This window comes from Leopardus geoffroyi, chromosome B4, assembly GCF_018350155.1.
Source record: "Leopardus geoffroyi isolate Oge1 chromosome B4, O.geoffroyi_Oge1_pat1.0, whole genome shotgun sequence".
NCBI classification, from domain to species: domain Eukaryota; kingdom Metazoa; phylum Chordata; class Mammalia; order Carnivora; family Felidae; genus Leopardus; species Leopardus geoffroyi.
In genome coordinates this window covers 104,994,632-105,010,197 of record NC_059341.1, presented here as the reverse complement: position 1 = coordinate 105,010,197, position 15,566 = coordinate 104,994,632, and the positions used below count along the sequence as shown (strand labels likewise).

The 15,566-nt window shown below is 35.3% G+C and overlaps 1 protein-coding gene and 1 pseudogene across 21 annotated transcripts in view; one reads left to right on the top strand and one right to left on the bottom strand.

The window, feature by feature from the left end:
• The window catches only part of PPFIA2 (PTPRF interacting protein alpha 2), a 477,637-nt gene that overhangs the window by 379,686 nt on the left and 82,385 nt on the right, over positions 1 to 15,566 (top strand). For all 21 annotated transcript variants that reach the window (XM_045464340.1, XM_045464362.1, XM_045464361.1 and 18 more), the window contains 2 exons: positions 2,068 to 2,203; positions 4,031 to 4,251. In XM_045464340.1, coding sequence (XP_045320296.1) covers positions 2,068 to 2,203; positions 4,031 to 4,251 — 357 coding nt within the window. The remainder of the gene's footprint in view (positions 1 to 2,067; positions 2,204 to 4,030; positions 4,252 to 15,566) is intronic.
• On the bottom strand, positions 4,948 to 6,947 carry LOC123591005 (annotated as a pseudogene).

The following is a 15,566-nucleotide window of genomic DNA, read 5'->3' as shown; positions in this document are numbered from 1 at the left end:
ATAGGATAACAATATGTATTGAATGGCAATTACTTATTGAACAAACATGCTTCTGAATGCACAATTTAAACAGCAATAAGAAAACAGAAGATGCATAGGAACTTCACTGATCTTACAGATGAATGAATAATACCTATTTCAAATGGGAAACACAGGGATACTCTGAGGACTATTACAATAAAGGGAATACAAGGGGCTACAATAGTATAAGACAATGGGAATTTTAAGCTGACTTTAAAAATGTCAACCACATAAATGTGGGAAGAGACTATTTCTAGCAGAAAGAACATCATGTTCGAAGGCTCAGGATCAAAGGAAAGTGTGAGTTACTCAAGAAATTGAAAGAAAGTACAGCTGGATGGAGAGAGAGAAGGCAGATAGTAACTAGAAGTGAAGCTAGAAAGCAGAGTTCCAGATTGTAGAGGGCCTTGTAAGGCCATCGAAGGGTTTTAAGCAGGGCATCAATAGTAGCAGATCTGTGTTTTGGTTCGCATTTTTATAAATGACCTGGAGTTGAGAGATAAGACAATAAGAAAACAATACGCCTAGGAAGATGAGTTATAATTTTAGAATCGCCCCTCCAATGACCAAAGAGACGTTACCCAAACAGTGACAGACAAGATACCTAGAATGTTCTAAGGTAGACAGTTTAGACTGTATTATGATTAATTTCATTCATTTATGAGCTTACCAGACATTTATCAAGTGTTTATTATATGCTAGGAATGCCTCCTTTAGCATACAATGGTAACTAAAATCTGACCTTTGTCTTCATGAAACATATACCCTGTTATAAATAGGTCCTGAGAGAGGTCCTATTTATGAATGTGACCTGGTACGTTAGTTTTTATATGTGGCTATTCCATAATAAAACCAGTTTCCTTGATTGAGTTTCAAGTTCACTGCTATAAAAACAATAGCTGCCCTCCACTTGGAGGATGATTCCTTAGTTCATTTGCTTTAAATTTCTGCTTGACAAAACAGGGATTTGCATTAGTTAGGTCTTCTATTGTTGCAAAAATCTAGACCTCACATAACCTTTTCTGATCTTGCCAATAGTTTGGAAATGCTAGTTTTTTTTTCTTTTTTTTTCACAAAAAGAACTAACAGAGCATAGTAGATCAGTAGGAGCCCCAAGTTCAAGAGAAAATACAGTGTTAAACATATTTCCTACTGATGATGGATCATTTTATAGGACAGCATGCTGTCACTATTATCATCATTATTATAGCAATAAACTGAACTTGCCATAAATCTATATATAAATAACATGTGTAGCAAAATATTTATTACACTTTGATTACAGTGTTTATTGAAAACCAGTGTGATGATATTTTTCAACCAGAATTTTGCAACTATTTCATCTCTAACCATATTTCAGAATCAAATGTGCTTATCAAAAGATTTTTCTTTACATTTTTCAAACAATGTCTTATCAAAAGCTGAAAAATTGTCCTGGTGGTAGGTCCCATTATATTTAAAAAATAAGATTATTAACCTTGGGTCCATTTAATTTTAAGTATTTTGTTAATTTCCTAAATTGAAAAATAGAACACCTTGAGAGAGAATTCTGGGACCCCAAAAGTTTACACATTTTACTGTTAGATTAGTGGGAAATATTTAAAACAGACACAGCAATAAATAACATATATCGGTATGTACACTAAATAATTCAACTACAATTCTATTTAGTTTTGTTTATCCTATTTGCCAGAATTTAAGCCAGTGGATCTTGGTTGTCAATCTTAACTTGTTTTATTTTACTACCACATTTGAAAATGATAATTAACGGACAGATGTTTTATATTCTGTTTAAACAGACAAGGTCACTTGACCTTCAAGAATGGATCTGAAATCAATTTCTGACCTAAGCCTCAGAAGAGACCCCAAAGAGTCATGACAATTCACCAGTTTTCTTCTGTGATTTTTTTTCTTTTTTCTTGAGCATTTATGTTTTATTCCTTTTTTTATGCTTTATTCTTTATTGAAAATTGAGCAGTTCATAGTGATTTGCTGGAAAGTTTAACTTTTGAGATTGAGCATATGTCATATTTTTCCCTTTTCCAGAACTCATCTAGACACCTCAGCTGAGTTGCGGTATTCTGTTGGATCCCTAGTGGACAGCCAGACTGATTACAGAACAACTAAAGTAATAAGAAGACCCAGGAGAGGCCGCATGGGTGTACGACGAGATGAGCCAAAGGTTAATTTTTTTTTTTATTTCAAGTCTTTGATGATTCTCAGTAAATATACTGTTCCATTTTGGATAGAATTTTAATACTGAGAGAATTTAAAATGCTAGCATTTTTAGTTTCAAGCCTGACATCTTTTTTTAAACTATAACTAATGTAAAACTACCCCTATGTGCCGGAAGTTGAACTATACACTTCCCATGTGTGTATCCACATAACCTTATGAATTTGGTACTATTTTTATGTCAACTGCAGACATAAAAAGATTGAAGCTCAGAAATTTTAAGTGCTCAACATTAATTACACAGCCAGCAAAGTGAGAGGATCCAAACTTGAACCTCTATTTGTTTCAAATTCCATGCTTTTATCCAGTATGCTGTATTGCCACACAAATGGACTTTTGGTTTGCTTGGGCACTTATGCATTGGCATTCATATTGTCAATTAAAATTAATTAAATATTTTAAGTAAAATTACTGTTTTAATAAAACTTTGAGAAAAATGTACACACACTATTGCAAGTGTTTATGGAGAACTTCTCCTGATAAATTGCAGGGCTGTCTTTCATTCAGTCAGTTAACTTGCAAGCTATGTATATTGTAAGTTTTTCATTGCATTTTATACTGAAGTGATATAGTTCCTTTGTGCCCTAAGTATAGCTTTTTCTCCCCAACCACTTTTATGTGTCAAATACTACATAACCTACTTGTCCTTATTTGTACACAGGTTCTTGGATGCCCTATGGTTTTTAATTGGTACCCATGTCATGCATAATTTAATCCCTCATAGTAGGCATTCAATATCTGTTAAATGAATGAATAAAGAAGTGAACAGAGGAAGACTAAATCAAATCCATCTTGGTTCTTTTCATATGCCAAATAAACTAGTGCCACTTGTACGAAACCAATTTGTGACACAAATACTAATTCAGATCATCAATCTTAAATAAATACTCAGGGCGAAATCATGTGGTCCCCCTCCGCCAAAAAAATCATTTTACATCATCACAAAAATGAAAAACATTTTTTTAAATACAAAAAATTCTTTCTTTCTTTCCTTCCTCTCCTACCTTCAGATCACAGCTTGAAAAATGCTGGTCTGTTGCTTACTCAAGATTTTCACTGGGGCACCTGGCTGGCTCAGTCAATAAATCATGCGACTCTTGATCTTGGGATCATGAGTTGGAGCCCCACATTGGGTGTTTCAGATTATTTACAAAATTATTTTTTTCATTCACGTGAGGGATTTATTATATCAAATAAAAAAAAACATAGCCATGTAAATTAGTGTGCCTTGGGCTTAAAAAAAAATCAATGAAGCATTTGAGTGATCAGAACAGTAGAGATGAAATTAATATTTTTTTAATAATATGTTGTTAGAACCTATGTAAATGAATGTTGGGGAGAGAATTATTATATAATTTGTGTGGCAATATTTGTAGTCAGCCAGTAACAAGAAAGTGTAAGTAAGACTAATTAGTATAAGAGATGGAAATGCATCAGTACAAGTGAATAGAGGTTGTTATATTTAGAAAGAAGGAAAATGTTTCAAACATAGATGCTTTAACGTAATTGATACCTCACATTAAACCAGAAATCATGTGTAAGTTTATCATAATTATTCCTATTAAAATCTTGATATTTATGCTGACAATTAGTACCTGCCATTAGTTAAGATGTCAAAGAAATATTTTATTAAAACAATACATTAAAATTTTAATAATCCGTTCCGCTTTTCCTAAGTAAGCTACAAAAGAGTGTGTGCAAGTTGATTTTTTCAGACTAGTGCTTTGATAACGAGCAATAAGATATGTACAATAATTACTCATTTACCATTCAGGTGAAATCTCTTGGGGATCATGAGTGGAATAGAACTCAGCAAATTGGAGTGCTAAGCAGCCACCCTTTTGAAAGTGACACTGAAATGTCTGATATTGATGATGATGACCGAGAAACTATTTTTAGCTCAATGGATCTTCTCTCACCAAGTGGTCATTCTGATGCCCAGACTCTAGCCATGATGCTTCAAGAACAGTTGGATGCCATCAACAAAGAAATCAGGTGAGTTCAATTATCACTGATGGTTTTAAGGGATTAGAAGACCTTGATCCTAAAAATATCATGATTAGATCAGAAGCACTGGCATCACTTGGGAGCTGCAGACTCTGAGACCTCACACTTCACTGAATCAGAATGTGCATTTTCACAAGATTCTTAGGATATCTATACATGCCCTGTGTAAAATTAGGACGATCTTTATAAGGAACATATATGAAACATAGGTAAACTAATGATTTTAGGGCAATATAAAAGCATAAGGTAAAGATAAAATATTCTCTGATGAATTTTAAGTTGCCTTTTAAATTAAAATCTATTTAAATGATATTTTGTGGTAATAAGGTACATTTTGAAGGTACATTTAACACTACAGTAAAGGTACTAAATAGCATGCAATTAATGTGCAGCCAGCTCCTTAAAAGTATATAGACATCAGAATGAAACTAACTATGGCTGAATTATTGTATACTAGATATGAAAAAAAAAAAAAAACACACTGTCACCACACTGATAATAGATGGCTTCCAAAGAGTAGATTAATTATGGAATTAAGTTGTATAAGTTAACAATTCAAACATTGAGAAATATTGTCACTAAGATAATCTCTCTTTTTTTTGGATAATTTCAACTTTAACAATATATACTTTCTTGAATCCCAATGATGATCATAGTCTCTCTCTCTTTTTTTTTTTTTTTTAGTAAAGAAAAATGTAAGGATTAACACACCCTTTGAATATGTTTTTAAATATTTTTAAGGTTTAAAAAATGCTTACAGTTTGTAGTTCTTAATAGGAAAACATTATCTGAACATTATCTGAATGAATACCCTAATGGAAAACCACTCTAAAATGTTTCAGTTGCATGTGGGGCAGAGGGGTGGGGATTATCTTCACAGCACTCCAGCTTTCTCCACGAGGAGGTCACAGGTACACTGGTTTGTGTTACTGCGACATCCAATAGGTGATCTAAGTTGCTTTTCCTTCAGCAAGGGCTTTATTTGTCAGAAGGGAGTTATGCTTGACCTCCAAATTTGGCTGACAATTTACTGATGAGATTCATTACTTTTGTGCTGCTCTGATATTTTGACCTATTTGCTGAGTTCTGGGCCACATCCTGGAAGGCCACCATAACTTTTGGATCCTGCATGGCTTCGAGAACCTCTGGGTCACTAAGAATTTCATTGAGCCCAGGCATTCCTGCCATTCCAAGCATTCCCCCTGCCATTCCAGGCATGCCTCCAAGAAAATTGCCACACATTCCCCCAGGAAAGCCACCTGGAAAAGAGCCATACTGAGCTCCTGATTGTCCTCTGGCTTCTTCCTCCCTCTGAGCTCTCTCGTGTTCTTCCCAAACCTTCTTAGCCCTTTCCATTCTTTCTTTGATGTTTCTCTCTTCACATTTTTGCTCATACTTTCTCCAATGTTTAGCAATTTTCTGGGCCCTCAGTTGAACTTCTTTCAACATTGCACTAGCATCTTCATCATAATCCAATTTACAAGCAAGAGCAAGATCATGTGCTGCTTCTTCCCAATGGCCCAGAAGTCTGTGTCCTTTTCCTTTACACTTGTAAGGCTGAGCTGAGTCAGGATTTATTTCAATAGGTCTGTCACAGTCTCAAATGGCAGTATTTGGCTTCTATAATTTGATGAAGACCCTGGCTCTCGTGGCATACAGAATGGCCAAGCGAGGATTCAGCTTAATGGCATGTGTGAACAAGTCAATGGTTTTCCGTAGTTCACCATCATTTAGGGCATCGGTGGCAGCCACTTTTTTATCATTTGCCTGATCCATCATTTCCTGGGTTATCTCCACATTTTCATCTCCCATTTCTTGTGGGGCATCAGTATCTTGTTCAATCATACCTTCATTGTTAATTTCTAGATCACTCTCCTCACTTGATGGTCTGTCTTTGTATTTTCTTTCCTCTACCTTCTTACTATCTGTTTTTTCTTCCTTGATATTTATTGTCTTCTGATTTAGTTTTATGAGTAGAAGGTGGTATTTTTACCCCCCATGCTCTCCGCCCACTCCCGCAGGAAGCACATTTTTCTCACTGTGCAGCACACTCAGATAGTGCTTACTCATTTTTATGAAGGCCTGACGCTCACTCACTTTGTGGGGGTCGATGGTCCAGGCAGTGGCAAGGCTAAGATTTCAGCCTGATTCCAGGCGAGGGTACTAGATCAGCGTGACTGTGTGGAAGGGTCATAGTTTCTTTTTTTTATCATTGACTTAACTAACCTCAGTGAAGAACCCAGCTGTGTCAAGTGGATTTATATTCTTTTGAACATTGAGAAACTATTCTTAACTTGTTTTTTTTTCAACAAATGAACAGTATTTTACTATTTTGAACGATGTTTTTGTTTTTCTGGCTCTAGCTAAATCTGTTGGCTTCCTAATATGATTCAAATCTATCCAGTTCTCTACTATCATCACCCTATTGGGCATTATAATAAGTTTTCATCTAGATGACAATAATAGTTTCTGCCTGGTTTCTTCATGATATACGGGTTCCCCATCTGACTTTTTAAAACCCAGTTTGCTTATGTAAGGTCACCCTTTTTCAACCCCTTCAGTTGCTTTTAAGATAAAGAACAAAATACTTCATATGGTCTATAATGCCCCATCTGCCTCAACTTTCTCACCTACCTTATTCTATATCCCATTAAACATGACTTCCAGTTCTTTGAATGTTCCATGTTCTCTCCTTTGTTGTTGCTGTTCCTTTCTTCTGGAACATTATCCTCATTCCATCCACACCCTTGTGCCCTAACATTTCACCCTCTTTACCCTTACTCACCATGAACATCTCCACCGTTCCTTCTTCTGACCTTCAGTTTGTTTTACTGTCCTTCAGTTCCTTACCTTTATTAGATTGTAAATTATATAAAAACAAGAAATGGATCTTGCTTTGCTCACTGTTTTATGTCCAGATCTTGGCACTTTTCTTGATAAATAGAAAGTGCTTCATAATGATAGATTAGCATAAATAGAAAAAATAATATAGGGGTGCTTGGGTGGCTCAGTCAGCTAAGTGTCTGACTCTTGATCTTGGCTCAGGGCATGATCTCATGGTTCATGAGTTTGAACCTTGTATCAGGCTCTGCTTGGATTCTCTCTCTCTCCTTCTCTCTCTCTGCCCCTCCCCTGCTCATGTGCTCTCTCTCTCTCTCTCTCTCTCTTGCTCATGTGCTTGTCTCCCTCTCTCTCTCTCTCTCAAAATATATAAATAAATTTTAAAAAAGAAAAAGAAGGAATATAGAATGTAAATTCAAACTAAATAACACTTTTTGATGCTTTGCAGTTAATGGTTGAGCTCACTGCATAGATTTGAAATCAAGTATATATCTCTGTGATATTTGTTTTCTCTGAAAATAAATACACACACCCTCAATAACAACCTGTTTCCCTCCAGGAACTCAGCTTTGTTACATTAAGATAGTAAAGCCCAGTTATAATCTTGACCTAGGCTAATTAAGTTTGATAAATAGTATGTTCAAACTACTGTCCTTTTATATATTTCTTTGCTGACCCTAGTAATGTATTTAATATAGTTGCTAATTTGTAAGAAATTAAGAAGTACATATAATTTAAGTGTGTAGCAACATTCAAAAGACACAGGAATCTTGGAAATCACGGAAAGATTGTGGAGTAGGAGGACCTTGCCTCATCCCATAAACAACTAGATAACACTCATGTCAGTGCAAATAACCCAGAGGATGATTAGAAGACTGGAAGAAAAAACTCCATAACTAAAGGTAGAAAAGATATCTGTAAAAATTAGTCAAGGGATTCACAAAATAAAAGGATGTAAAATATGACACTATAGACTAAAATGTGGTGTGGAGAGGATTAAAGCATGGGTTCAAATGTAAGCGACCATCAACTTAATATTGACTGCTAATGGTAATCACAAGTCCAAAACCAGTAATGGATATGCAAAGAATAAAGAGGAAGGAATCCAAGTTTATCACTAAAGAAAGCCAACAAAACATGAAAGAGATAAAGAGAAGGATGAGAGAAAAACTACAAAAACAACTACAAAACAAGTAACAAAATGGCAATAAATACATATCTATCAATAATTACTTCGGATATAAATAGACTAAACACTCCAATTAAAAGACATGGAGTGACAGATTGGATAAAAATCAAGACCCATCTATATGCTGTCTACACAAGATACATTTCAGACCTAAAGACACCTGCAGATTGAAAGTGAGGGGATGGAAGAATATTTATCATGCAAATGAATGTCAAAAGAAACCATTGTAGCAATGCTTATATCAGGAAAATAGACTCCAAAACAAAGACTGTAACAAGAGACAAAGAAAGACACTATATGAGAAATAAAGGGGACAATCCAACAAGAAGACATAACAATTGTAAATATGCATCCAATATGGGAGCATTCAAATCCATAAAAGGTTTAAATAACAAATGTAAGGGAACTAATCAGTAGCAATACAATAATGGTAGAGGACTTTAACTTACATCAAAAGACAGATCAGCCAAACAGAAAATCAATAAGGAAACAGTGGCTTTGAATAACACATGAGACCAGATGGATTTAAAGATATATTCAGAACATTTCATCCAAAACAGCAGAATACACATTCTTTTCAGGTGCACATAGAACATTCTCCAGAATAGATCCCGTATTAGGCCACAAAACAAGTCTTAGCAAATTTGAAAAACCAGTCATACCATGCATCTTTTCTGACCATAACACTATGAAACTAGAAATCAACCACAAGAAACATCTAGAAAGAGCACAAATATGTGTAGGCTAAATAACATACTACTAAACAAAGAAAGAGTCAATGGAGAAATCAAAGAAGAAATAAAAAATTACATGGAAACAAATCAAAATGAAAATTCAGTAGTCCAAAATCTTTGGAATACAGCAAAAGCAGTTCTAAGAAAGAAGTTTATAACAATACAGGCTTAACTTAAGAAGCAAGAAAAATCTCAAATAAGCAATCTAACTTTATACTTCAAGAAGCTAGAGAAAGAGGAGCAAACAAAACCCAAAACTAGCAGAAGGAAGGAAATAATAAAGATTAGAGCAGAAATACATGATATAGAAACTAAAAACAAAAACAAAAACAAACAAAAACAATAGAACAGATCAGTAAAACCAGAAACTGGTTCTTTGGAAAGATCAGCAAAATTGGTAAAGCTCTAGCCGGATTCATAAAAACAAAAGAAGACCCAAATAAACAAAATCACAAAAGAAAGAGAAGAAACAACAACCAACAACACAGAAATACAAACAATTGTAAGGGAATTATTTTGAAAAATCATATGCCCATATATTGGACAATCTAGAAGAAATTGATAGATTCCTGGAAACATACAACTTACTAAAAATGAAGCATAAAGAAATAGAAAATTTGAGCAGACCAGTTACCAGCAATCAAATTGAATCAGTAATCAAAACACTCCCAGCAAAATCCAGGACCAGGTGGCTTCACAAACAAATTCTACCAAACATTTCAAGAAGAGGTAACACCTGTTTTTCTCAAACTAGTCCAAAAAATACAAAAGGAAGGAAAACTTCCAAATCCAGTGTCCCCTTGATACCAAAACCAGATAAAGACATCACACACACACACACACACACACACACACACACACACACACAAAAGAGAGAGAGAACTAGAGGGCAATATCTTTCATAAACAAAGATGCAAAAATCCTCAACAAAATACTAGCAAACTCAATCCAACAATACATTAAAAGAAATCATTCACCACAATCAAGTGGGATTTATTCCCAGGATGCATCCCAGTATGCAAGGGTGGCTCAATATTCACAAATCAATCAATGTGATATATCACATCAATAAGAGAAAGGATAAAAACTGTATGGTCATTTCAATAGATCCAGAAAAAGCATTTGACAAAGTACAACATTCATTTAAGATAAAAACCCTTAGGGGCGCCTGGGTGGCTCAGTCGGTTAAGCGGCCAACTTCAGCTCAGGTCATGATCTCGCGGTCCATGAGTTCGAGCCCCGCGTCGGGCTCTGTGCTGACAGCTCAGAGCCTGGAGCCTGTTTCAGATTCTGTGTCTCCCTCTCTCTGACCCTACCCCGTTCATGCTCTGTTTCTCCCTGTCTCAAAAATAAATAAAATGTTAAAAAAATTAAAAAAAAAAACCCTTAACAAAGTATTTCTAAAGGGAACATACCTCAACATAATAAAGACTGTATATGAAAAACCCACAACAATCATCATACTCAATGGGGGAAAAACTGAGAACTTTCCCCCTAAGGTCAGGAACAAGACATGGATGTCCACTGTCACCACTTTTATTCCACATGGTACTGGAAGTCCTAGCCACAGCAGTTAGACAACAAAAAGAAGGAAAAGACACCCAAATTGGTAAGGAAGAACTAAAACCTTCACTAATTGCAGATGACATAATACTATATATATAAAACCCTAAAGACTCCACCAAAAAACTACTGGAACTGATAAATGAATTCACTAAGGTGGTGGGATTCAAAATCAATGTGCAGAAATCTCTTGCATTTCTTTACACTAATAATGAGGCAGCAGAAAGAGAAACTAAGAAAACAATCCCATGTTCAATTGCACTACAAATAATAAAATATCTGGGAATAAACTTAACCAGTGAGGTGAAAGATGCTACTCTGAAAACTATAAAACAATGGTGAAGAAATTGAAGACAACAGTAAGAAATGGAAAGACAAAAAAATAACAAAATTTAAAAAAAGGAAATGGAAATACATTCCATGCTCATGGATTGGAAGAACAAATATTTTTAAAATGTCTATACTATGCAAAGCAGTCTACAAATTCAATGCAATCCCCCTCAAAACAGCAACGGAATTTTTCACAAAACTAGAACAAACAATCTTAAAGTTGTTTTTTTTAATTTTTTTAATGTTTTATTTATTTTTGAGACAGAGAGAGACAGAGCATGAATGGGGGAGGGTCAGAGAGAGAGGGAGACACAGAATCCGAAGCAGGCTCCAGGCTCCAAGCTGTCAGCACAGAGCCCGACACGGGGCTCGAACTCACGGACCATGAGATCATGACCTGAGCCGAAGTCGGATGCTTAACCGACTGGCCACCCAGGCGCCCCAAATTCTTAAAGTTTGTATGGAACCACAATAGACCCCGAATAGCCAAAGAAATCTTGAAAAAGAAAAAACTGGAGGGATCACAGTTCCAGACTTCAAGCTATATTATAAAGCAGGTAGTTATCAAAACAGTATGGTACTGTCAAAAAATAGACACATAGGTCAATGGAACAGAAAAGAAAACCCAGAAATAAACTCACAAGCATATGGTCAATTAATCTTAGAAAAAGGAGGAAAGAATATACAATGGGGAAAAAAATAATCTCTTCAACAAAATGGTGCTGGGAAAACTGGAGAACTACATGCAAAAAAAAAAAAAGAAAGAAAGAAAGAAACTGGACCACTTCTTTATATTATACACAAAAATAAATTCAAAATGGATTAAAGATCTAAAGTAAGACCTGAAACCCTAAAAATCCTATAAGACAACATAGGCAGTAATTTCTGACATTGGTCATGTCAGCGTTTTTCTAGATATATCTCGTGAGGCAAGGGAAGCAAAAGCAAAAATGCACTACTGGATCTACAGCAAAATAAAAGGCTTCTGCACAGTGAAGGAAGCAATCAACAAAACTGAAAGACAACCTATTGAATGAGAGAATATATTTGTAAATGACATATCCAATAAAGGGTTAGTATCCAAAATATATAAAGAACTTTTATAAGCTCAACATGCAGAACACAAATAATCCAATTGAAAAATGGGCGGAAGACATGAACAGACAGGTCTCCAAAGGTGACATGCAGGATGGCCAGCAGACACATGGAATGATGCTCAACATCACTAATCATCAGGGAAATACAAATCAAAAGGACAGAGAGATACCACTTCACACTTGTCAGAATGCCTAAAATCAAAAATACAAGAAATAGCAAATGTTGGTGAGGATGCGGAGAAAAAGGAACCCTTGGGCACTGTTGATGGGAATGCAAACTAGTGCAGTTTGGAAAATAGTTCCTCAAAAAGTTATAAATAGAATTACCCTATGATCCAGTAATTGCATTACTAAGTATTTACCCAAAAATATAAAAATACTAATTCAAAGGGATAAATGCACCCCTGTGTTTATTGCAGTATTATTTACAGTAGCCAAAGTGTGGAAGCACTCCAAGAGTCCATAGATATATGAATGGATAAAGAACATGTGGTATAGGGGTCCCTGGGTGGCTCAGTCGATTAAGCAGCCAGTACTTGATTTTGGCTCAGATCCTGATGTCATGGTTGTGAGATCGAGCCCTGCATTGGGCTCTGCAGTGAGTGTGGAGCCTGCTTAGGATTCTCCTTCTCCCTCTCTCTCTGCCCCTCCCCTACTCACTGTCTCTCCCTCTCTCTCTCAAAATAGACTTTAATTTTTTTATTTTAAAAAAAGAACAAATGGCATACACACACACATACACACTGGAGAATTAGCCATAAAAAATAGACTGAAATCTTGCTATTTGCAACAACATGGATAGAGCTAAACAGTATAATGCTAAATGAAATATCAGTCAGAGAAAGACAAATTCCGTATGATTTCATTCATATGTAGAATTTAAGAAACATGACCAGAGGAAAAAGAGAGAGACAGAAATCAAGAGACAGACTCTTAATTGTAGAGAACAAACTAATGATTACCAGAGGGGAGGGTGTAAGGGAGGGGTGAAGTAGGTGATAAGGATTAAAGAATAAATACACTTAGAGTGCACTGAGTAACACATAGAGTTGTTGAACTACTATACTGTGCACTTGAAACTAAAATAACACTACATGTTAACTATATTGGAATTAAAATTAAAAACAATATAAAAAAGAGAAATAGTGTCAACTGTTAGCAAATTTTTGCTACTTAAGTGCTGTGATACAAATATTTTGTTTGATGATTGTGTAAATGTAAAAGTTATGTTTCTATTTTTCTTTAAAACATTTGAATTTTGGATGAATAAATAGTGCATGTATTCATTTTGAATGTTTCAAAATGAATAAACCCCGTTTATTTTTAAAAAATAAAAAAGAGAAATAGGCATCTTCATAAAAACAGTTGCTCATACCAGCTAGAATCTATTTCTGGTTAAGATTTTTCTTCTTTCACAAACTAATTTAAGCATTAAAAAATGCCTCTTTTCTGGTTTCCTCACTGTTCACTAATCTCTCTTAAAGGAAGAGATCAAGTTACTTCATTTGCCAGTGCCCTGTTTGTTAGTTAATCTGTGCATCAGTAGTTAGCTACTGGGCACTTGGGTGGCTCAGGTGGTTAAGCATCTAACTCTTGATATCGGCTCCGGCTGTGATCTCCTGAGACTGGCCCCTGCCATCAGGCTCTGCGCTGAGTGTAGAATCCACTTGGGATTCTGTCTCTTCTCTCTCTCTCTCTCTTTCTCTCCCCCCCCCCCCCACTGACACATGCACGCTCTCTTTCCTGCTCTCAAAGTAAATAAATAAACGTTAATATATATTATATTATATTATATTATATTATATTATAATAAATATATATTATATATTATATATATAATATTAAATATTAATATATATATAGTAGCTAATTAGCTACTATTTTGACTCCCTTGTTTTTGTGGTCTTACTTATTGTTTCATCCTTTTGTATATGGTACGCCCTCCCCAACACACTGGGACATTTCAAAGGGTGTCTGTTTTGTTAGTTCTTTTACTTTCTGTAACTACATCCAGATTCTAAAGATAAATGGATTGTCATTTATTTTTCCGAATGAACTGAATATCTAAGGTAGCATTCGATTTCCTATTTAATTAAACTTCAGTCTACTTCTTATTGAGCTTTTTCCTCTAGGTGTGACTCTTCCTTTACAATTAATACAATGCCTAGAGTTAATAACTACAGTTAATTTTAGAAAAAAACGTTTTTAGAAGAGTGATTTCCCACCATTTTTAAAAACGTTTTTAAATGTTTGTTTATTTTTGAGAGAAAGACAGAACTTGAGTGGGGGAGGGGCAGAGAGAGGGGGAGGCCAACAATCCTAAGCGGGCCCCAGGCTCCAAACTGTCAGCACAGCTTGGACAAAGGGCTTGAACACACGAATTACTATATCATGACCTGAGCTGAAGGAGGGCACTTAACAGACTGAGTCACCCAGGCGCCCCTCCTACCAGTCATTTTAAAGTACAATTTTTTTTTTTTTTTAAGAGAAGACAGTGTTTCCTTTGGAATGTGTTTAAAGCATTAATAATATTGTGCTATGTTACTTGATTAAGCTTTCCTCTGGGTGAACTTAAAGTGCATCCATGAAAATAAACTTCAAAGTAACAGAATTCATATTCTTTGTGGAACTGAAAAATTATAATTAAGAGTAAATATGCCTCCTTGTTGGAATGAACACTGGGTGTTGTATGTAAGCCAATTTGACAATAAATTATATTCATTAAAAAAAGAGTAAGTCTGCTCAATATTTTTTTTTACTTAAATTTTTGGAGTGGAATAAGGTTCACACAAAGTTGAGGGGAAGAAGGTACAGAGATCGCCCATATATGCCCTGGCCTCACACATGCACAGCCTCCCCCATTATCAACATCCTTCACCACAGTAGTATATTACAATTGATGAACCTATATGACACATAATAATCACCCAGATTCCATTGTTTACAGTACAGGTTACTCTTAGTGGTGTACATTCTGTGGGTTTGCAAAATGTATGACAAGTATCCATCATTATGGTTTCATACAGAACATTTTCACTGCCATAAAAATTCTCTGTGCTCTGCCTATTCATCTCTTCCCCCTCCCAACCTCTGTCAACCGTCGATCTTGTTAATGTCCTCATAGTTTTTGCCTTTCCTAGAGTGTCATGTAATTGGAGTCATATAATATGTAGTCTGTTTAGATTGGGCTTCTTTTGCTTAGTCGTGTGCATTTAATGTCCGTCCATATCTTTTCATGGCTTGATAGCTCACTTCTTTTTTAGCTCTGAATAATATTCGATTGTCTGGATGTACCTCAATTTATCTATTCACCATTGAAGAAGATCTTGGTTGCTTTCAAGTTTTGGCAGTCATGAATAAAGCTGTTATAAACATCAGTGTGCTGGTTTTGGGTGGACATAGTTTTTAACTCATTTAGCTAAATACCAAAGAACACAATTACTGGATAATATGGTAAGAGTATGTTTAGTTCTATAAGAAACCACCAAACAGTTTTCCAAAATAAATATATAAAAATAAAACTTTACGGTGATTATAACCTTACAGTTA